The 22915-nt window shown below is 38.8% G+C and overlaps 2 protein-coding genes across 2 annotated transcripts; both read right to left on the bottom strand.

Moving 5' to 3' along the window:
* Positions 1 to 5064: 5064 nt before the first annotated feature.
* Positions 5065 to 9379, bottom strand: LOC145903148 (uncharacterized). Its single transcript, XM_082991222.1, has 6 exons — positions 9154 to 9379; positions 8918 to 9087; positions 7885 to 8744; positions 7640 to 7774; positions 7258 to 7302; positions 5065 to 6260 (listed from the first exon to the last, which is right to left on the bottom strand). Exons 1-6 carry the CDS (start codon positions 9169 to 9171, stop codon positions 5506 to 5508), a joined length of 1983 nt encoding a protein of 660 aa, XP_082847348.1. The 5' UTR covers positions 9172 to 9379; the 3' UTR covers positions 5065 to 5505.
* An 8471-nt stretch (positions 9380 to 17850) lies between these two features.
* Positions 17851 to 21878, bottom strand: LOC145902625 (uncharacterized). Its single transcript, XM_082990666.1, has 6 exons — positions 21781 to 21878; positions 21545 to 21714; positions 20470 to 21329; positions 20224 to 20358; positions 19856 to 19900; positions 17851 to 19172 (listed from the first exon to the last, which is right to left on the bottom strand). Exons 1-6 carry the CDS (start codon positions 21796 to 21798, stop codon positions 18418 to 18420), a joined length of 1983 nt encoding a protein of 660 aa, XP_082846792.1. The 5' UTR covers positions 21799 to 21878; the 3' UTR covers positions 17851 to 18417.
* Between the last annotated feature and the right edge of the window lie 1037 nt (positions 21879 to 22915).

Below are 22915 nucleotides of genomic sequence, written 5' to 3'. Positions count from 1 at the left end.
AATTGCACGATGCAAGAAACAATACTTTAGCCAAGGTTGCTCTTGCAGACTTAACTAGACGATCAATTGAATTGCAGCAAAGCGTGTACCTTGTTGTCTTGGCAATGAAGTTACATGCTGATGAGATGACATTTGTAGTTCAGATACATCGTGTTGTGATCGACCTTGTTGGTTGCCACGAGATGTACTAGGAAGGTCAATGCTTCTTTCAGGTTTTCCGGCTAATACAAACATACAAAATCAACATTAACCTAAAAGGACTCAAGCAAATGTAGTGCATTGCTTACAACAAACATCAACAACTAATCACATGTTTCAAATATCATTTTTACCTTCCGACGAATGAAACTTTCCAGAGAGCGTAGAAAACTGGTGAAGCGGAACGAGTTGACCCTGATTGGTTGAGATAGGGTCGTTTAAATCCATTTGCCGCACGGAATCTGTCACGTGTTGCAAGATGGCAGCTGGGTTTTGCTTGTCTAACAATCGTTGATATCGGTCGCGAACTTCTCTCATAGGAGGTCTCTTCTTCGGATCCTGATCCCAACATCGTTTCATTTCTTCATCCATCGTTGTATGGATTTCCCTGTCACCGTCACCCAAGCTTGCTTTCAACTCTTCAATCTCATCACAGTCAGGTCTCTCTCCGTTGATGATCGCAATCCACAGTTTATTTGCATCCAATGGTGGGTAGGGAGATTCACGGAAGATGAACATGTGGGTCATCACTCCAGTACTATAAACATCGTGTTCTTTCTTCGGCTTCATTGTGATATTTGCTAGCTTTTCTGGTGCCGTATATTCGGCAGTGAATTGGATTTTTTTGCCTTCGACTGGAGCCCGAACGGTGGTCGAACCAGTGACTGCGGCCAAACTAGCGCTACCAAAGTCGGCAACCTTTGCATGGAGTTCGTGGGTTACAAGGATATTTTCGGGTTTCAGGTCATCGCGAACCAGAGGTTTCTCTGGAAACTCGTGGAAGAAAACGACTGCATCCATGGTTTCTTTGAGCATCCGAAGACGTAGAGGAATTTTGATGTCGAGGTTGTGATCTAGGAGTAGTTGTCGTAGATTTCCGCCAGCACAATATTCTGTGATCAAACCCATGCTACAGGACAGCATTGTCCAACCATATGTTCTGACCACGTTTTCACATTGGGCGGTTTGAAGTTTCCCAAATTCGTTCAGGATGCTGCAATCAATATTGATTGTTGGAATATTGCGTGAAGACCGCAAACTGGTAACTACCCACCACAGGCGTCGATTTTTCAACGTTTTGTAAAATATTAAGGGTGACATTTCCAGGTCTTAGAAACACGCAAAAAACATTTCGTCGGTCTTATCGCCCTAAACGTAGGCGAACGACGCAAATTCCGTTTCCTATCATTTTGTTTTTACACTGAATCATAAGTTTTTTAAACATTTTGATTATGCACCACCTTTCGAAAAGCGGCACATATGTTTTACTCAGTCTATTAAAAATTTTATTAATTATGATATAACAAACAAATCTATTACGCAACAATGCCGATGCTTACCATTATGCTACAACAATTGCTGCGCTGCGCAATAATCCACGATTCACTTGTGTTTGTCAAAGATTGTGACAGTGATAATACAGGAAAATAGCTTAACGCATAGCATAACGTGTGTGTTTTTTTCTGGCAATAATTTTTAATTTAAACGAAATCCAGTGGTGACAATGCAAACGTTGTCACCCCTGTTTGTTTGTGAGGGGTGACATGTCACCCCAGCCACCCCTAAATCGACGCCTATGCTACCCACTATACATTAGTTAAATGTTTATATCTCATCTTCCATGTATAACAACTTATTATGTCACCAAATGGCTGTAACCAGCTTACAAAGGGTAACTTACCCGTATTTACAGTCAACACCTGCAGGTTACTTTACTACTTACACACACTTATTCACTTACGTGTTCTTAATAAGTCGCATGTCTCTTGCTCCACCTTGTACAGTCAGAATTTTCACAGCAACTTTGTTGAGTGACTTGTGTTCACCCAACAAAACCATTCCAAAACTTCCACCACCAACAACAGCTGACCTCGGGTTGCACATAATCTCACCAGCATCAATCTCACGCATCTGTGACGTAATCAACTTTTGTTTAAATCACCGATTGTACATGATGACCTCAACGGTATTGACCTTGCTTATATTGAATAAAACTCCTACCTTGTTGTGGCTGATCATGATTTAGTTTGAAGTTTGTGCTTCGGAATTCACTTGATTGGAAACTGCTCTGCTACTGTCGGGTGCAATGAAATACTTTCTTGTGGACTGATCTCTAGTAAAATCTCGTAAATAGATCATTACATGTCTTCCACCTCATCCCACCTATTGTTCATTTAATTGAAGGCTTTATCGTTGCGTACAAATGTTTGCTTTAAAGTGACGTCGGTATTTGTTATTACGTGCAGGAGTTTTTCGGAATTTGGACACCCTTGTGAATACTTGTTCCGAAGCAAAATCTTTGAAAAAGTAAAAGTTTTCCGTTTCTAGTTTGGTAACGAAAACACACAAATGCAAATATCAATAACAAGTCGCTGGCAATGAAACGGAACTTCAGATATGCGTGTGTGACATTTTGTTCTGCGTATTTTATATTCCATGCCTCAGCCCACCCAGAATACAAACAAACCATCAACTTTGTTCGGGCCTTTAGGCTGTAAAGCTTCTCAATCAACTTAGTTTCGTTTTTATTTTTCAAAAAGTAAACTGTGAGGTTAAATTGCCTTACAAACATATGGCACTGGTTGGCACATGTGTTCAGAGGGCGATGTGACCGTTGTTTCTTTCATAACCATTTACACAAACGAAGAAACGTAATGTTTCATTATTTCCTCAAGGTTGTTTTCGTGATAGAAGCTCATTTACTTGCAATCGCGGCTAATTTCACTTCATGGTAATTCTGAAGTTTGTTTTAATGCGATTTTGTGAAAAAAATGATTTTTTGCTCGAATATGCAATAAATATGCCAGGGAATGCAAATCTACATGTTAACAATACGAGGATTTCTTGAAGTTGACAAAACGACCCTTTGAGCTAACTCGGCACATTTAATGCATAAAAGCTGTTTGTTTGCTTAATTGTAAATGGAAAATATCAAACTCGCTGAAGTGTTAGAAGACGATTTAATCCATGCAGCGCTGGCCGGCTTGAAATTAATTTTATCAGTCTTCCTCCAATAATGTGAGAATGTGTTGTAATGTTGTGTTGATTTTGAACTTTCAACATTTCAAATGGATAAAAAACTCACTCAGAATTTGTCCCATTGGCCATGAGAAATAATCTTTGATGCTCTAAATTAGGAATCTCTGTTTACATCATCAAATTCTGTATGTTGTGTAAACTATAGCACCTGCGATTCAGAAAACACACACATGTACAATCATGGATATTTGACCACATGCCTTAAACAAAAATAGCAGTAAACATGTTTTGTGCATTTAATTCTTGTGACCAAATATATTTTGAATTATGTAAGCTGCAGACAGATGGCCACTCTTTCAACCTAAAAGGTCTCATCAGTGCAGCTGGTTTGACTTTCAGACACTTTGCTGACCGAACGGCCAAGCAAAGACTACCACTTTGTGGTGACTATACAATCACCGTCATCCGTTGGGCACCAAACTATGTACAACCTTACGGAGAAAACAAGTTGGAAGCACTATGGCCAAGCAAAGATTTTCTTTGGCAATTATGACAATTGGATGTGACCACATGGCTTATGTCTGCGAAACATCAGCAGATTTTATACTTGGGTACATTGTTTCAACACTTGATGTGACAATCGCAGCCTAAATATGGGCCCTTGTATGCAGTTGTTCAAAACTGGATATTAGTAAATTTTTACTTGCAAACCAAAACATTACAATATTATAAATTAACCAATCAAAATTGTTCTGTCGACGAAGTTTGGAAAACAACCAGAATATATATTACGATATCATGTTTGTCCGCAACAAAAACCTCCAACATCTCCAAGCGACAAAAAAAGTAGAGATACCTTACCGCTAGGAGGTAGTACAGAGCCAATCAATATTTGGTGTTCTGAGCCCTAATGTTCAAATGATGCAGATGTGTGGTGTAGAGGCGCAAAGTTCCTTAATGTCATCCTATCCGGGACGATGCTATATTAGTACCATTAGATATACATCAGTACATGCAAATGATATAATACGTAACTCGTACATTGGTTTAGTATACAATAAAATTTATAATCACTAAACGATGAGATTAGAAATATGCAGCATAATTTTCATGCAAAAATCGTTCCCCTCTGACTATTTTGAACTTTTTTACACAACTAGTGCCGTTTCCATACATAGCGCCTGAAATTCTTTGGTGTTCGTCACCAGTTGTATGACGTAAAGCGTTGCCTTCTCCGAAGTGACGGTTTGGTCCACAAAAAAAAGCGTTTCGCGTAAGTCCATGCCGTGGAGAAAATTTTTCAAAATTCGGAAGGTGGGGGAAGAGAGCTTACGAACGTAGTGAACCAAGTTATAGGATGAGAAGAAAGCGGAATGTTGGTTCGCGTTGATAGGAAATGTTGTCAATATACAAAGTGATTCACTTAGAAAACCGATGATTTTACACTGGACAAACGTTTTATCAAAACATTTAAACTCGATGTTTACTCCTAGTTGAGAAGACTGGATATATCCTTTCTAAAACCAACTAAAAACTGTAGTTAACGTTGTCACTATTTATATTAGTTTTAATTACTTGAGCTGCAGATAGTTTTTTGACAAGTCTCATCAGCACAGAAACAGAATGTAACATTTAAACAAAATGGAGGCAATTCAAATCGCAGCCGATGTTGATCAATTGTGTTTGCGAGTCGGCCAATATATAGAATTTACGACATCTCTTTTTGCATCATTTAAATTCTTTGACTGACATTTTTCTACATTTAACGGTAATTTTTTTTGAAATTACGTGGTCGCAAGTTTGTTTTGAAACTTCAAGTTTCGCAAGTGTGCAAACCTAGGAACCACTGGTACAGAATATTGTTTGGCGATCAACATTGAACAAAAATATCAAAACCAAATCATTTTATTTGGCGCTAATGGCTACAACATAAATGAACTATATACAAAGAATTCACAATATCATGGAGTCTGATAGAATCACGTGGTTATGGAGTGTGGGGTCATTTGAAGGTCACACTCCTCAAAGAGAATCGCACTCTGCTCTAGAATCACATACTCAGTTACACTGGGAGGTGATGGGTTGCGAAGACAACATAGGACGACACGCGGTTACTAGACAGTGCTAGAAACATCTACGTCCGTTTACAAGTATTGCATTGGTTGAATGTTAGTTGTAGAAGATTGTAGAAAAAGCAAAGAAAAAATTCTTACACATTTCAATAATAATTCGTGACTAGATTGGAAATAAATGGTCATTACGACGTCACAAGTTCAATCGAAAACGTTATTTCGTTTAACAAATTCCATTTAATTGTATATCACAAAGTCACTGTTTGGCCAACTTTGCTTCGTTTATTTTCAGATTTTTTTCACTGTTTTTAATCACTTCCTCCCTTTCCTCTTCAGTGTCGAAATCTTCGGCCAATCGGTAAGCTTGGATTGCTTCCCGGTAATATTTGATTGCGTCACGAATTCGTGAAGTTTTCCCGCAAACAACACCAAGGTTGTTGAGGAGGTGTCCGTATATTTCGTACTTTACTGAATCTGCTCCAAACTTTCTCCTCATCAGTTCCACCCCTTCATTGATGGTTTCTTCCTCCAATTTCCGGGAGTCGATTAAACCAAGACTCACTTCGACGTAATGAATACATTCGGCCACACACACAGTGCGTAGTTTGTCATCAACGTTTGCTAAGTTCTCTATTTGTTGGCGAATGTCCTTGATCAAAGGAATGACGTAATCACCAACAATGGACTTGCTTGTGACGTCACTTCCTAACATTGCTTTGATTGTGTCTTTTAATCCATAAGCACATTCCTTTAAACCTTTAGCTGCAAGTTCGGGGTTGGGATTCTTGGCATGGAAATCTGTTGATATTTGGAAGAACAACAAAGCTTCAAGAAATCTCTTCTCAGTTCTGTTTTTCTTTGCGAATGCCCGCAAATCTGTAGGCGTGGTTTTAATTCGAGCTTCAATCAACCGAGAGAGTTGCTGCTTCGTAAAGTTTGCTTCAATATATTTTCCATCCTTTAGCTGCTTGCAATACTTTTCCACCAGTTGAGTTTTGTCGTTGGTTTCACCTAAACAAACAATAACTTTTATTAATTGTGCAGTGATTGGTTTTGGAATCTATCTAAAAGTAATGTTTCGGTATGGCAATATATTGTATGACGTAATCACATATATAATTATATGCTTGCTTGTGCACTGCTTTTATAAGAGACTGACTGTTAAACAACTTTATTCGCACGAGCTTTCGCGAGATTGATCTCGCTTCATCAGGTGCAGCAAATAACGTGTCAAATAACATATATAATCTTACTGTTGCTGCGAGGCATATTGTAGTTTAATAATCTCTTTTCGGTGAATAAAGTTATGTTTTTTATTGTGCCAGAAGAACAGATTATTAGATTAAAATTAACACATATTCGACTGTCAACAAATCCTAATATACACGCGTTGCTTTGAAACAAATACGTTTGGGGAAACAATGCATGTTCTCGCATGCCAAGACACGAGGTGAAATCGAATCGAGTTTGCATTAGTGTTCACCCGTTTACAGGCTGCTGAAAAGTCCATTGTTGTATAATAATGACCATTATTGACATTTCCTTACAACAGGTCACACTGATCCCAGTCCCCATTTTACTGTAAGTTTGCATTAAGCAAAGTTTTTCTTGCCATCACTAAAAGCAGTTAAAGATAATTTTGTGCCATAATTTTGCGGAAGAAATTGACAGTGGTTTAATCTGGTTAGTTGTGTTTGACCTGGCTGAGCTAAAGGTTGCGCACCCCTGGTTTGGTGGGTAGAACAGTGCAGCGGTGTGCGAAGGGTCGTGAGTTCAAACCTCGCTTACCTATTTTCAATTTACTTCGGCTTTGTCGGAATAAAATGTTTTGGATATTTCCCTAATGTGATGCCAGTGAACCTTTCAAACAAAGAGTATCTGGGTTCATGTTTAAAGTGTGCTCGCTTTTTGTGAGATTGCAGACAAAAAATGTTTTGTTTTGCGACAATTTTATGACAGAGGGAAATGCTGGGAAATATTTTAATAATAATGAAACTGAACCACTCACCTTGCTGTTGAAACACTTGCTCCAGTGTGAGATGTGTAACGTCACCTGTAAAAAAGTAACAATTAACTAATCGCATGAGTGCGCATTTGAGACAGAAAGTTTTTTTCCCAAAGCACTGGTTATTGCAACATTGCTTGAGACGGATATACAATTGACAAACCAAAATACCCAAATTACAATCTGGTCTTAAGCTATTTTGTTGCACACTATGTCAATATAAGTTGTAAATATACATTGGTATCTAAATTGTCGTGACTGCAATGTCCGTCGAAATGAACAGTTGAATTAATTGTATGATGTAATAAAGATTACTTGTAGCCAGAGCCAAGGTTGCTCTTGCAGACTCAACAAGAAGATAAGTGAATTTCTACAAAGCGTGTACCTTGTTGTCTTGGCAACGAAGTTACATGCTGTTGAGTGGATGAAATTTCTACTTCAGATACATCGTGTTGTGATTGACCTTGTTGGTTGTCACGTGATGTGCTGGGAAGGTCACTGCTTCTTTCAGGTTTTCCGGCTAATACAAACATACAAAATCAACATTACCCAAACGGACTCAAGCAAATGTAGTGCATTGCTTGCAACAAACATCAACAACCAAATACATGTTTTAAAAATCATTTTTACCTTCCGACGAATGAAACTTTCCAGTGAGCGTAGAAAACTGGTGAAGCGGAACGAGTTGACCCTGATTGGGTGAGATAGGGTCGTTTAAATCCATTTGCCGCACACAATCTGTCACATGTTGCAAGATATCAGCTGGGTTTTGCTTGTCTAACAAGCGTTGATATCGGTCGCGAACTTCTCTCATAGGAGGTCTCTTCTTCGGATCCTGATACCAACATCGTTTCATTTCTTCATCCATCGTTGTGAGGATTTCCCTGTCACCGTCACCCAAGCTTGCTTTCAACTCTTCAATCTCATCACAGTCGGGTCTTTCTCCATTGATGATTGCAACCCGAAGTTCGTTTGCATCCAATGGTGGGTAGGGAGATTCACAGAAGATGAACATGTGGGTCATCACTCCAGTACTATAAACATCGTGTTCTTTCTTTGGCTTCATAGTTATTTTCTTGAGTTTTTCTGGTGCCGTATATTCGGCAGTAAATTGGATTTTTCCACCTTCTACTGGAGCCCGAATGGTGGTCGAACCAGTTACTGCGGCCAAACTAGCGCTACCAAAGTCGGCAACCTTTGCATGGAGATCGTGGGTTACAAGAATATTTTCGGGTTTCAGGTCATCGTGAACCAGAGGTTTCTCTGGAAACTCGTGGAAGAAAACGACTGCATCCATGGTTTCTTTGAGCATCCGAAGACGTAGAGGAATTTTGATGTCGAGGTTGTGATCTAGGAGTAGTTGTCGTAGATTTCCGCCAGCACAATATTCTGTGACCAAACCCATGCTACAGGACAGCATTGTCCAACCATATGTTCTGACCACGTTTTCACATTGGGCGGTTTGAAGTTTCCCAAGTTCGTTCAGGATGCTGGAATCAATAGATGGTACATTGCATGAAGACTTGTAAGAAACTTGTAAAAACTTTGTACATTCATTTGCAGCAAATTCTTTCAAATGGCAATTAATAGGGTTAATTTTTTATACTTGTACTTGACATGTATAAAAAATACAAACACTACTTACAAACACTTATTCACTTACGTGTTCTTAATCAGTCGCATGTCTCTTACTCCACCTTGTGCAGTCAGAATTTTTACAGCAACTTTGTTGAGTGACTTGTGTTCACCCAAGAAAACCATTCCAAAGCTTCCACCACCGACAATAGCTGACCTCGGGTCGCACATAATCTCACCAGCATCAATCTCACGCATCTGTATCAAAATCAGCATTCTATTATGTCTCGAAATATTTCATTTAAATATTGAATTAAATCTTACTTTGCTCGGAGTTGACATTTTTGGTCACTTCTTCTCGATGGCAAATATTGTCAACAAAACCAAATCGTAGCTACGTTGCGATGGTTCCAGTTCCCGTTTTCAGCAACGCCTTCTGTTGCCGTTGTTTTGTTTTACGTAACCGGATAGTCACGTGAGGAGAGGTGTTAGTTGTGACCGAACAATAGCGAAACTTGCGTTGTGGAATTGCCTGTTTGAAAACTGTTTGGAACAAACAACTTTGATCCAAGATTTTTTGAATGTTTCCTTGTTTGAAAATTAATGGATAGAGTGTTCAGCAATTGAAACTTTTTCCGTAACAAAACCGAAATACAAATTTTAAATATGTTGCTGTATCTGGTTGATTTGTTAAAGTTAAAAATACCTACATGTGTAAAAAAGCCATTATAATCAATCTCACCGATTATTATGGCTTTTTTGCATTCACATGATTTAGTTGAAATCCGGGTCGACATCACTATCGGATACCAAACAGTTGTTTGGCTATAGTTGGCTCTGCGTGGTTCGTCTCTATTGATTGGTATCCAGTTATGTAACTTTACACTACGCCCATAGAACGCTTGGTAGCCTAATCACACGCCCTATTGGTACGTAGGCTTCTGAGCCAATGGGAGTTGTTTACTTGATACCCGGAGACTGCGATGGCATGAAGTTGCTTCCGATAAAACCCAAGTTATGGAGAAAGAGTTGGACCTTTTCCAAAGCCTAACTGGTCTTTCTTGAAACTCCAGACCCACAAATACAGCGGATGTGGTAATGATTAAGAACAATGTATGTATTTACCTGCTGTATACAACAACTTGATGTAACTGCTGCACCTCCCGCGATACGTATTTGCACCTATTCATTTTCATGCTTTTGAATATTGTTCGGTTCACGTTTGAATTGTGGCGTTAAACGCTGAAGAAATCTTGCTGTATGGCAGACGAAACGTCGGAGACACAATCTACGTTTATTTATTCCAGAATAGCAATCCTGTTTAAATCTTTAATCTTGTCTTGTGGTTTGTTGCCTGTCGTAAGCGATGTACGTTGTGTTATGTAATGTAACAAGATACTGGAGTGAACAGATAATGTTCAGGCTATCTGCAGTGTTTTCAGGAGTTTAAGACAATGCCTAATCAAGGGTTGGATTCTGCCACAATCAAGAAACAAATTTCTCCAGTTTAGGCGTTCGAAAGTTGTTTTCAAGCGTTACATTGTCAAAATTTTTACCGGGATAATTTCACAAATCACTGAGTGTGAATATAATTATTTAATCGGAAAATAAAATTTGAAGTTCCCTTGCACTGTCGCCAACGATAGCAATTGTGTTGCTGATTTACATTCATTCGTATCAAAATGATTGTAAACAATACAAGGAGAGGGCGCCCTGACAAACAATTTCAATCAGCATTCCATATGAAGGTAGTATTCACACATTTAATCATACAATAGAAGACATATTTTACAAAACACGTGATTGTAACGCTCCATCATTGATCTGCAGAATGTACCGAAGCGTGACCGCAACATAAACAACTTATACAGACTGGTGTACGTGAGTTTTCTTAACTTTACCCGAATTTTCGCGAACACCAAACAATATCAGTTTTGAAACTCTCAATCATTTTGGCTTCATTGTGTTTTCTGTTATATCTCACACGAAGTACATTATAATGAATGGAATCGGATACTAAGTGAAAGGATGCGATGGTCAAACTGCCTGGAGTGATTCACAGTACACACTTTATTGTTCAGTGCCGATCAAAGAGAACGCCAATATCATGGCACGGTTGCCCAGTCTATTAGACTGTAAGTATTTTTCATCTGAAAACTACATTCAAATGATTTTTTAACATGATGCAAATCTGTCCAAACAGTAGCTTTTGTCGTCGGTTTCGGAATAGTTGATCTTGTGATTTTGAACAATGGTGGTCTAAGAATTTGCATTCAGCACAATTACGACTTAACTTATTAGCTTGGGGCTGTTGTTATTTTGAAATTGGTTGTGAATGTGTTGAAAACGAGGCGTTTTCATTAAAAAGCGATTTAAACTTTAAAGGCAAAGGCGCCGCCCATGACCCTCCACAGCTAGCTGGGAAACTAAAGTTGGTTTTATTCGGTGTAAGGGTACAAGTTTTCTTTTCGCTTCAACTCGCATACACGAAACCAGACACGACAAATGTGGTGACCTCCACACCTGAAGTTTCCCATGTTTTGTTGTAAGGAATGAGCTGACTTACTTCGATATTTTCCGAATGTTTATTAAAGAGGTTTGTTCGGAGCACGAGACGGGAAAATGACAGATGTGAATCTTCCACAATTATTGTTTTTATGAATCTTCTAACGCAACAAAATTATTTAAAAGGTTAAAATTGATTTCTTTTGATTTTTGCCATAAATGTAAACAAGTAAAATAAATACAGATAAAGCGCAGGGATGGGACCTCAACTGAACATTTATTACTGGTATCGTCATAGTTATTCTTGTATTCTCTTGTAATCTTGTGATAAATACAAAATTGAATAGCATTGCATGGTGTTGCTTTAGTTTTTGTTGTTTTCTCACAAAAGCGATTGTTTATTCCATAGAAAATGTGCTACGTACACAACATCCATTGCATATCAAAGTAATAATTTCCAATATGTCAAACATGGACAGTCGTTAATAGAAAATAGCAAATCAACATAACTTATTTTATCCTTTTAACGTAATTGCATGTTTACATTATATTCAGTTTCAAAATTGAACATAAACTAACGCTTTTGCTGCAGCATCGTGTGGCGTGTGTCGCAATAAATTAAATGGCGCAAACGAACTTGACGGTTGCAACCACAAAGTAAATAATAAAAATGTCAGTGAAATTTTCAGCACGATCCACATATCGTTTCAAATTTAAACAAACCCACGCAACCAAAGCTATTTTATTCATTCACAACTGCTTGACGTGTTGATTGTTTCGTAACAATGCTGTGATTGGGTAACCGGAGAGTCTTTTGCGCGACGAGCAATGTGGGGATTGTTGTTGGATGCGCATTCTTCACACACATTCCATGAAAATATTTGAAAAAGAAATGCATAAATACTATGATATTGACGTTTACTTGACTTGAATTTGGCAATCAGCCACATGTAGTTTTGACAAGTTGAACCCAAAACTTGTCATGGGATGTGCTTTGGTTGTTGCGATCGCTACTTGAATTCGAAAAAGCGACCAGCCACATTCGAAAAGCGACCCGCCAGGGTCTGGCGCTTGACCGATGTTGCCAATCCCCCACCACGCTTGGCTTATTCTAAGAACGCATTTATTTCTGGTCAGTGGGAGCCACCTGACGGCGTTTCTGAGTGTTTCGTTTCCCCTCAAAGTGACGAGCTGTGGTCAAATGTTTGGAGTAAATATAATGCACTGTCATACGAGTGAGAACTCTCCACAATACGATGGCTGTGGACTCATTGTTTAAACCGGTGAAAAATTTTTGCGGGTATTTGATTTGTGGTAATTGACCATATTAATACGTACAGACTTCGCATCCCAGGCATTACAGGGGAGATCCTTCCATTCATACGATTGCATAAAACATTGCTGCGTTAACAATAAAATGTATGATTTCTAGTGTCGGAGCTTGATTTTAATTTTTTTCACCCAGAACAACCAGAGAAATATTGCGACATCATGTTTGTCTGCAATAAAAACCTCCAACATCACTAAGCGGAAAAACTCCAAAATGCAACTTTCCGTTAGAAGGCAGTACAGAGTTAACTAAGATAAGGAATCGGAAAAACGTGTTAAATGAATAAACGTGCTTTATTGTTTGGGCAAGGTTTGCTACAAAGCTTTTGGGACAAATTTGTATATAGTTAACCATCAGCGGACGACTGTTTGTTTACGATGTTTGTTATTCTCTGCGACTTACTATTAATAGCTTTTATTTACCAAATTTTCTCTTAAGTCTCCTTATTACGTACCCCGTCCTTATTGTCCATGCTGGAGCTTCCCACATTTGCTCACATCGATATTTCTTACGTTAGGTTCAGATGAAGTTATCATAGTGGCAGATGTGCCATACAGGTTGGTAACAATATGATTGACTTAACATGTTAAATTGCTTCTGGCACTTATTTTTCCCATGTAGCATAAAGAGATACGAATACTGCAAACAATATTTGGACGAAACTGGACCGAATCCAAATCATAAATTACGTACAAAATTTTAATTTTTGTTATATAAATATAACACATGCCCTTTTGCTGTGGCGACATATTATATTTTTGCTGTAGATATATCTCAACTACAAAAAATCCACTTCTAACGAACGAGATATTCTTACACTTGGTTTGTACCAACCCTAATCTGAATACTTGGATTCGTTTAGATGAAGTAGAATTCGGTCAATAAGTATTTTAATTCTCATGGGCAAAATTCTACAGACGTTTGTTTTAAGTGTGACGTTGTGTAGTTAGAAAGGTTTAGGTACAATTTAGCAATACATCTTTGTAACCTGAAGATCCTAAAAAGATGCAACACATAATTCTAACCAAAAGCACAAATAACCCCAAATGCATTTTTGCCTAGTTTATTTGAGCAAATAAACACCAACTAGTTTTGTACTAACAAGTGGTTTTGCATGCAAAGATTTGATGCTGCAGCGCAAGTCGCCCTCAACTATAATTTTAGAGTCGCTTTATATGAGTGACCGAGGTGTGATTGAAAATCACCAACATCGAGGCGGCGGAAAAAATTTTAAAAAAATAGAGACAGAATTTGCACGCTTCCCAGCAGGACCGCTGCTGATCGCATCCGGTGGTGATGCGTTGAAATAGTCGCATACGAAGATAGGCGTGGGCCACCAGACTGTGCAAGCAATTTGTACGTGGGTTAACAAGTTTTGCGTTGGTTGAATGTAAGTTGGCCTCGAAGAGAGTCTGAATCGGTTACATTAATTTAAAAAAAGATTTGGTAATCTAGTGCAACACGCACATGCTGGAATCCCATTTGCAACCCAAATGACAATGCAGTGACGAAACATTAAACCCTGGATATCCTGGCCACGAATCCCGATCAGGTTTCTGCTAGAAATATGGGTCGGTCGAAATCATGATTGAACAAAAATCTCCAACGCCTAACAGTGACAATTTAATCACCAGGCGACATTTCGCTAGGTGGCAGCATAGAGTCAGTTGAACAATTAAGATCCAGGAGCAAATAGTTGATTTTTCCTACGCATTATTTATCCTATCTTTACTCAGATTTTGTCGTGTACCTGGATATTATTTTTACTTGTCTCCCATAATACACTGTTTGTTTTATAATTGCTGGAATAGCAATTTGTGCACGTCACAATGGGCCAGAATGCAACTTACTTGAACTTGTTTGGTGCTGGCATGTTTTTCAAGTGGTGGTGAAGGCATAGGTAAAACGTATCCATTTCATTATCGAATCACGACAACTCCTTAACCTGCGCTACATGCCAACGACTATTCGTGCAATACAGAGCCAATTTGTTTATTTGTTCGTACAAAATGTTGATCACACGAAAAAATGCGTATTGGGTGTACTGTCAAACATGGGTGACGAGAAAAATTTAAATCAGTTTATGCAGACACAAAAAGATTTGGAAATACTGGTGAAGACTGTGGTTTGAGATTCAGTGTCTTCTTCGGGATCGGGTTTGGTCAAATTACCGCTGAGTTTTTAATTTCGTATAGGAAAATGCGACGACAATGAATTTATATTGAATCTTTCTGGAACCATGTCCTTCCCAAAGTCTTTTCATTCGACATTACATGATTTTTTTTCTTAAAGAGTGTCAATACTATATATGTACTTATTATGGTCGTGTGAGGTTATGACTAGTATTTGTGGGTCGCCATAGTTATTTGGAGACTCTCATCAAAGAAAACAAGAGAAAAACATTTACACACATCCGCACAATTGATGATCGCCATGACGACTGAGGATTATTGCAACAAACATTTGTTTAGGATTCACAAAGTCATTTTTTGGCCAAATGTGCTTCGTTACCCCTCAAGTTGCCTTTACTGTTTTCAATCAATTTTTTCCTTTTTTCTTCAGTGTCGATATCTTCGGCCATTCGAAAAGCTTGGATTGCTTCCCGGTAATATTTGATTGCGTCACAAAACCGCGAAGTTTTCCCGCAAACAACACCAAGGTTGTTGAGGAGATGTCCGTATATTTCGTACTTTACTGAATCTGCTCCAAACTTTCTCCTCATCAGTTCCAACCCTTCATTGATGGTTTCTTCCCTCAATTGCAAGGAGTCGATTAAATCAAGACTCCGTTCGACGGCATGAATACATCCGGCCACATACACAGTGCGTAGTTTGTCATCAACGTTTGCTAAGTTCTCTATTTGTTGGCGAATGTCTTTGATCAAAGGAATGACGTAATCACCGACAATGGGCTTCCTTGTGACGTCACTTTCCACCATTGCTTTGTTTGTTTCTCTTAATTCCTTCGCACATTCCATCAAACCTTTAGCTGCACATTCGGGGTTGGGATTCTTGGCATGGAAATCTGTTGATATTTGGAAGAACAACAAAGCTTCAAGAAATCTCTTCTCAGTCAAGCTCTACAAGTTCTCAACGGGCCGAACTGCTTTAATCTTCCGCCTCAAATGTGGTCAAAAACCTTGCGCGCATTTAATTCATATTTTGCAAGCTTGATGAAAGATAGTTGCGGAAAATAATTTGTCTCTAGTGGAGTAAGTGTTTTACAATGCGGTTAGCTCCCCTGCTTAATAAGACGTTCTTCTTGCTGCCCAAAATCCCATTTCGAGAATTGATTCTGCTGTGTAGTGTTCACATTGCACTGTTACATCATAGCGACTATTTCTTCTCAGTTGAATTAGGAAACTGATAGGTGCTTGTCTGGTCACAACCAAACACATTGTTGTATGAACTTTCCGATGTTTTAAACATGAGGTGACAGCTGTCTATAAACTAAAAATATTCAGTTAGCTAAAAGTATCAACAAAAAATGCACTTTAGATAAACAAGAAACAGGGTTCGTTTAAATTGCTGAGATAACTCGCAGCCAACAAGACAGTGTGGTGATATTACTTTTTAGCGCTTTCAATTCTCCTCGAATATAAGGCAAACTTTAATGTATCTACGTTATGTAACACTCATATATTTCATTTTTGGACCACACCGGGATTTGAACCCAGGAGATCCTGGTCACGAATCCCGATCAGGTTTTCATTTTGGTATATGGGTCGGGCTCTTGACCAATGCTGTCAATCACCCGCCCACGAAATAATTATTTCGAAATCAAGATTCCTTACAATTAAAATCTCTTGCGCCACCAAGTAGCAACCTCATCAAATTGAGACATACCGCTTCAGGACAGTATAGAGCCAATTTAACATTTGTCTAAAAAAGCGAGCTTTCGACTTCGCTATTTCATTTCTCGCGTGCTTTTACTTGCACCCATAGTTTTAGTAACACACATTGATATAGCACTCTGGATTGCTTTGTGAAAATTTGTAAACAAATTATTGTCACAGCCTTTTGTGAAAACCTCTGCCATTGTATCGAATCCAAGTTTTCTTAACTTCCGATCGTTTAATTTTGATTGCAACAATATCGAGAAGAATGACGAACACGACGCAGCTGATGAATTTTTCTACACTCTTACACCCTCGAGTGTCGAATATTTGCGGAAGGCAAAGGCTGCTGCTATAGCAAGGGACAAAAGTCTCAAGAAACTTTTCCAAATCTGACCATTTTGAAATTTTTAACACAATTCTTGCCGTTTCCACAGAAAATATTCAGTTAAATCCGGACCAAATGTTACATTTAAATCCGTCATCTTATGTCAGAGTTCTAATATATTTGCAAAACAATCTATGGTTTATAATGTTCTGAGGGCTAATGTTCAAATGACGCAGATATGTGGTATAGATGCGCGATATAAAACGGATCTCGTACGTGGGTTTAGTATGTAATAAAACTTATAACCACCAAAGGATGAGATTAGAAATATGCAGCATAATTTTCATGCAAAAATCGATCCCCTCTGACCGTTTTGAACTTTTTAACACAATTTGTGCCGTTTCCATACAGAGCGCAAAAAATTCTTTTATATACGTCACCAGTTGTATGACGTGATGCGTTGGCTTCTCGAAAGTGACGGTTTCGTCTACAAAAAAGTGTTTCGCGTGAGTCCGGCTGTAGAAAGAGCTTTTTTTTAATTCGGTAGGTGACAGCAGAGAGCTTGCGAACGTTATGAACTAAGTTAGAGGATGAGAAGAAAGCGAAATGTTGGTTTGCGTTCATAGGAATGATGTCAATAAACAAAGTTATTTACTTTGAAAACCGATGATCTTACACTGAACAAAAGTTTCACCAAAACATTTAAATCCGATGTTTACTCCTAATTGAGATGACTGGCTATATCCCTTCTAAAACCAACCAAAAAGTGTAGTTAACATTGTCACTATTTATATTAGTTTTAAATACTTGAGAGCAGATAGTCTTTTGACAAGTCTCATCAGTTCAGCAGTCGAATGTAACATTTAAACAAAATGGAGGCAATTCAAATCTTCCCCGATCTGGATCAATTGTGTTTGCGAGTCCGCCAATATATGGTATTTTCGCAATCTGATTTTGCTTCATTAAATTCTCTGACTAACATTTTTCCCACATTTAACGGTGATTTTGTGAAGTCACGGTCCCGCAAGGTTGTATTAAAACTTTTCACAAGTGTGCAAAGTTAAGAAGCAACTGATACAGAATATGGTTTGCCGATCAACATTGAACAAAAATATCAAAACAAAATCATTTAATTTGGCGCCAATGACTACATCATAAATGAACTATTTACAAAGAAACCAAAATAGCGTGGAAACTGATAAAATCAGGTGGTTATGCAGTCTGGGGTCATGTGAAGGTCACACTCCTCACGGAGAACGCACTCTGCTGTAGAATCGCATACTCCGTTACACTTTTTTTTTTTTTTTTTTTGTGTTGATCAACCAATAGACGATGTTATCAGGGTTTGACTTATATTAAAATAACGAATTTTGAACAGTCTATAATAAAGTCGGGTCAAATAAGAGAGTTTTTGACATACTCCGTTACACTGGGAGGTGGTGGGTTGCGAAAGACAACATAGGACGACACGCGGTTACTGGACAGTGCTACAAATTTCTTCGTCCGTTTACAAATATTGCATTGGTTGAAAGTTAGTCGCAAAAGATTGTGGAAAAAACAAAGAAAATATTCTTGTTTGAAAGTCACAAGTCACTGTTTGGCCAACTTTGCTTCCTTTCTTTTCAGATTGTTTTCAGTTATTTTAATCTCCTTCTCCCTTTTTTCTTCAGTGCAGAAATCTTCGGCCATTCGGTAAGCTTGGATTGCTTCCCGATAATATTTGATTGCGTCACGAATTCGTGAAGTTTTCGCGCAAACAACACCAAGGTTGTTGAGGAGGTGTCCGTATGTTTGGTACTTTACTGAATCTGCTCCAAACATTCTCCTCATCAGTTCCAACCCTTCATTGATGGTTTCTTCATTCAATTGCCAGGAGTCGATTAAACCAAGACTCACTTCGACGGCATGAATACATTGGGTAACACACACAGTGCGTAGTTTGTCATCAAAGTTTGCTAAGTTCTCTATTTGTTGGCGAATGTCTTTGATCAAAGGAATGACGTAATCACCAACAATGGGCTTGCTTGTGACGTCAGTTTCCACCATTGCTATGTTGGTGTCTCTTAATCCATAAGCACATTCCTTTAAACCTTTAGCTGCACATTCGGGGTTGGGATTCTTGGCATAGAAATCTGTTGATATTTGGAAGAACAACAAAGCTTCAAGAAATCTCTTCTCAGTTTTGTTTTTGTTTGCGAATTCCCGCAAATCTTCAGCCGTGGTTTTAATTCGAGCTTCAATCAACCGAGAGAGTTGCTGCTCCGTAAAGTTTGCTTCAATATACTTTCCATCCTTCAGCTGCTTGCAATACTTTTCCACCAGTTGAGTTTTGTCGTTGGTTTCACCTAAACAAACAATAACTTTCATTAATTATGCAGTGATTGGTTTTGGCATCTATTCGAAATTAATATTTCGGTGTGGCCATATATATTGTATGACGTAATCACATAAATTCGACTGTCAACAAATCCCAATATTCACGCGTTGCTTTAAAACAAATACGTTTGGGAAAACAATGCATGTTCTCGCATTACCAGACACGAGGTGAAATCGAATCGAGTTTGCATTAATGTTCACCTGTTTACAGGCAACCAAAGATTCCATTGTGGTGTAATAATGACCATTATTGTCATTGTCCATACAAAAGGTCATCGATATCCGATGACAAAATTTTGCGAAACCCAGGCATTTTGACCGTGGTTTAATCTAGTTAGTCGCATTTGACCTGGCTGAGCTAAAGGTTGCACACCCCTGGTTTAGTGAGTAGAGCATTACAGCGGTGTACGAAGGGTTGTGAGTTCAAACCTCGTTAGCTTATTTTTATTTCACCCCGGCTTTGTGGGGATAAAATGACTTGGATATTCCCTTACTGCGATGCCAGTGACCTTTTCAACAAAACTGTATCTGGGTTCATGTTAAAGTGCTTTTTGTGAGATTACAGACAAAAAACTGCTTGGTTTGCGACGCTTTTGGGACGGAGGAAAACTGATGTGAAATATTTTGATAATCATGAAACTGAACCACACACCTTGCTGTTGAAACACTTGCTCCATTGTAAGATGTGTGATGTCACCTGTGAAAAAAGCAACAATATATTAACCGCAAGGTGGCGCATTTGAAACAAAATCTTTTTATGCTAAAGTAATGGTTAGGAAACATTGCTTAAAACGGTAGCACTAATGAAAAACCAATATACCCATAACACAGCATGGTCGTCTATTATGTGCAACACTTGTCAATGTAAGTTGTACACATTGCAATTTGAATTGTCTTGGCTACAAGGCCCAGCGAAATGAAAAGTTCGCTTTATTGCATGATGTAAGAAAGGATACATGTAACAAGATTGCTCTTGCACACTCAACAAGAAGATCGGTGGAATTCCTGCAAAGCGAGTACCTTGTTGTCTTGGCAACGAAGTTACATTCAGTTGAGTGGATAACATTTGTGCTTCAGATATATCGTGTTGTGATTGACCTTGTTGGTTGTCACGTGGTGTGCTAGGAAGGTCACTGCTTCTTTCAGGATTTCCAGCTAATACAAACATACAAAATCAACATTAACCCAAAAGGACTCAAGCAAATGTAGTGCATTGCTTACAACAAACATCAACAACTAATCACATGTTTCAAAAATCATTTTTACCATCCAACGAATGAAACTTTCCAGTGAGCGAAGAAAACTGGTGAAGCGGAACGAGTTGACCCTGATTGGGTGAGATAGGGTCGTTTAAATCCATTTGCCGCACAGAATCTGTCACGTGTTGCAAGATGTCAGCTGGGTTTTGCTTGTCTAACAATCGTTGATATCGGTCGCGAACTTCTCTCATAGGAGGTCTCTTCTTCGGATCCTGATCCCAACATCGTTTCATTTCTTCATCCATCGTTGTGAGGATTTCCCTGTCACCGTCACCCAAGCTTGCTTTCAACTCTTCAATCTCATCACAGTCGGGTCTCTCTCCATTGATGATTGCAACCCGGAGTTCGTTTGCATCCAATGGTGGGTAGGGAGATTCACGGAAGATGAACATGTGGGTCATCACTCCAGTACTATAAACATTGTGTTCTTTCTTCGGCTTCATTGTGATGTTTGCTAGCTTTTCGGGTGCCGTATAATCGGCAGTGAATTGGATTTTTTCACCTTCGACTGGAGCCCGAATGGTGGTCGAACCAGTTACTGCAGCCAAACGAGCGCTACCAAAGTCGGCAACCTTTGCATGGAGATCGTGGGTTACAAGGATATTTTCGGGTTTCAGGTCATCGTGAACCAGAGGTTTCTCTGGAAACTCGTGGAAGAAAACGACTGCATCCATGGTTTCTTTGAGCATCCGAAGACGTAGAGGAATTTGGATGTCGAGGTTGTGATCTAGGAGTAGTTGTCGTAGATTTCCGCCAGCACAATATTCTGTGACCAAACCCATGCTACAGGACAGCATTGTCCAACCGTATATTCTGACCACGTTTTCACATTGGGCGGTTTGAAGTTTCCCAAATTCACTTAGGATGCTGCAATCAATATTAATTGCTGGTATATTGCCTGAATACCGTAAGCTAGTAACAACACACTATACATTAGTTAAATGTTTATATCTCATCCTCCATGTGTAACAACTTATTACGTCACCTAACTGGTGGTGACCAGCTTACAAATGGTAACTTACGCGTATTTACAGTCAACATCTGCAGGTTACTTTGCTACTTACACACACTTATTCACTTACGTGTTCTTAATAAGTCGCATATCTCTTATTCCGCCTTGTACAGTCAGAATTTTCACCGCGACTTTGTTAAGTGACTTGTGTTCACCCAACAAAACCATTCCAAAACTTCCACCACCGACAATAGCTGACCTCGGGTCGCACATAATCTCACCAGCATCAATCTCACGCATCTGTATCAAAATCAGCATTCTATTATGTCTCGAAATATTTCATTTAAATAGAGAATTAAGTCTTACTTTGCTCGGAGTTGACATTTTTGGTAACTTTTTCTCGATGGCAAATATTGTCAACAAAACCAAATCGTAACCACGTTGCGATGGTTCCAGTTCCCGTTTCCAGCAACGTCTTCTGTTGCCGTTGTTCTGCTTTACGTAACCGGATAGTCACGTGAGTAGAGGTTGTGACCGAACAATAGCGAAACTTGTGTTGTGGAATTGCCTGTTTGGAAACTGTTTGGAACAAAACAACTTTAATCCTAGTTTTTTTGAATGTTTCCTTGTTTGAAAATTATTCACATGATTTAGTTGAAATCCGGGTCGATATCACTATCGGATACCAAACAGTTGTTTGGCCATAGTTGGCTCTGCGTGGTTCGTCTCTATTGATTGGTATCTAGTTATGTAAGTTTACACTACGCCCATAGAACGCTTGGTAGCCTAATCACACGCCCTATTGGTACGTAGGCTTCCGAGCCAATGGGAGTTGTTTACTTGATACCCGGAGACTGCGATGGCATGAAGTTGCTTCCGATAAAACCCAAGTTATGGAGAAAGAGTAGGACCTTTTCCAAAGCCTAACTGGTCTTTCTTGAAACTCCACACCCACAAATACAGCGGATGTGTTAATGATTAAGAACAATGTGTGTATTTACCTGCTGTATACAACAACTTAATGTAACTGCTGCACCTCCCGCGATACGTATTTGCACCTATTCATTTTCATGCTTTTGAATATTGTTTGGTTCACATTTGAATTGTGGTGTTGAACGCTGAAGAAATCTTGCTGTATGGCAGACGACACGTAGGAGAAACAATCTACGTTAAGTTATTACAGAATAGCAATCCAGTTTAAATCTTTCATCTTGTCTTGTGGTTTGTTGCCTGTCGTAAGCGATGTACGTTGTGTTATGTAATGTTACAAGATACATGAGTGAACGGGTAATGTTCAGGCTATCTGACGTGTTTTCAGGATTTTAAGACAATGCACGTGAATGTAATTATTTAATCGGAAAATAAAATTTGAAGTTCCCTTGCACTGTCGCCAACGAAGGCAGTTGTGTTGCTGATTTACATTCATTCAGATCGAAATGGTTGTCAACAATACAATGAGAGGGCACGCTGACAAACAATTGCAATCAGCATTCCATATGAA

The sequence above is a fragment of the Ascidia mentula genome, chromosome 5 (assembly GCF_947561715.1).
Source record: "Ascidia mentula chromosome 5, kaAscMent1.1, whole genome shotgun sequence".
Taxonomy (NCBI): domain Eukaryota; kingdom Metazoa; phylum Chordata; class Ascidiacea; order Phlebobranchia; family Ascidiidae; genus Ascidia; species Ascidia mentula.
Note: the sequence above shows the minus strand (reverse complement) of the source record. Positions and strands in the feature narration are given on the sequence as shown.

Bases quoted from the DNA above. Each gene is read 5' to 3' on its own strand.
- LOC145903148 (XM_082991222.1), bottom strand. The intron at 8,745-8,917 runs GTAAGTGAATAA...TATTGATTCCAG, and splicing joins ATGCGACTGATTAAGAACAC to CATCCTGAACGAACTTGGGA. The intron at 7,303-7,639 runs GTACACGCTTTG...ACTTTTTTACAG, and splicing joins TTCGTTGCCAAGACAACAAG to GTGACGTTACACATCTCACA.
- LOC145902625 (XM_082990666.1), bottom strand. The intron at 21,330-21,544 runs GTAAGTGAATAA...TATTGATTGCAG, and splicing joins ATGCGACTTATTAAGAACAC to CATCCTAAGTGAATTTGGGA. The intron at 19,901-20,223 runs GTACTCGCTTTG...CTTTTTTCACAG, and splicing joins TTCGTTGCCAAGACAACAAG to GTGACATCACACATCTTACA.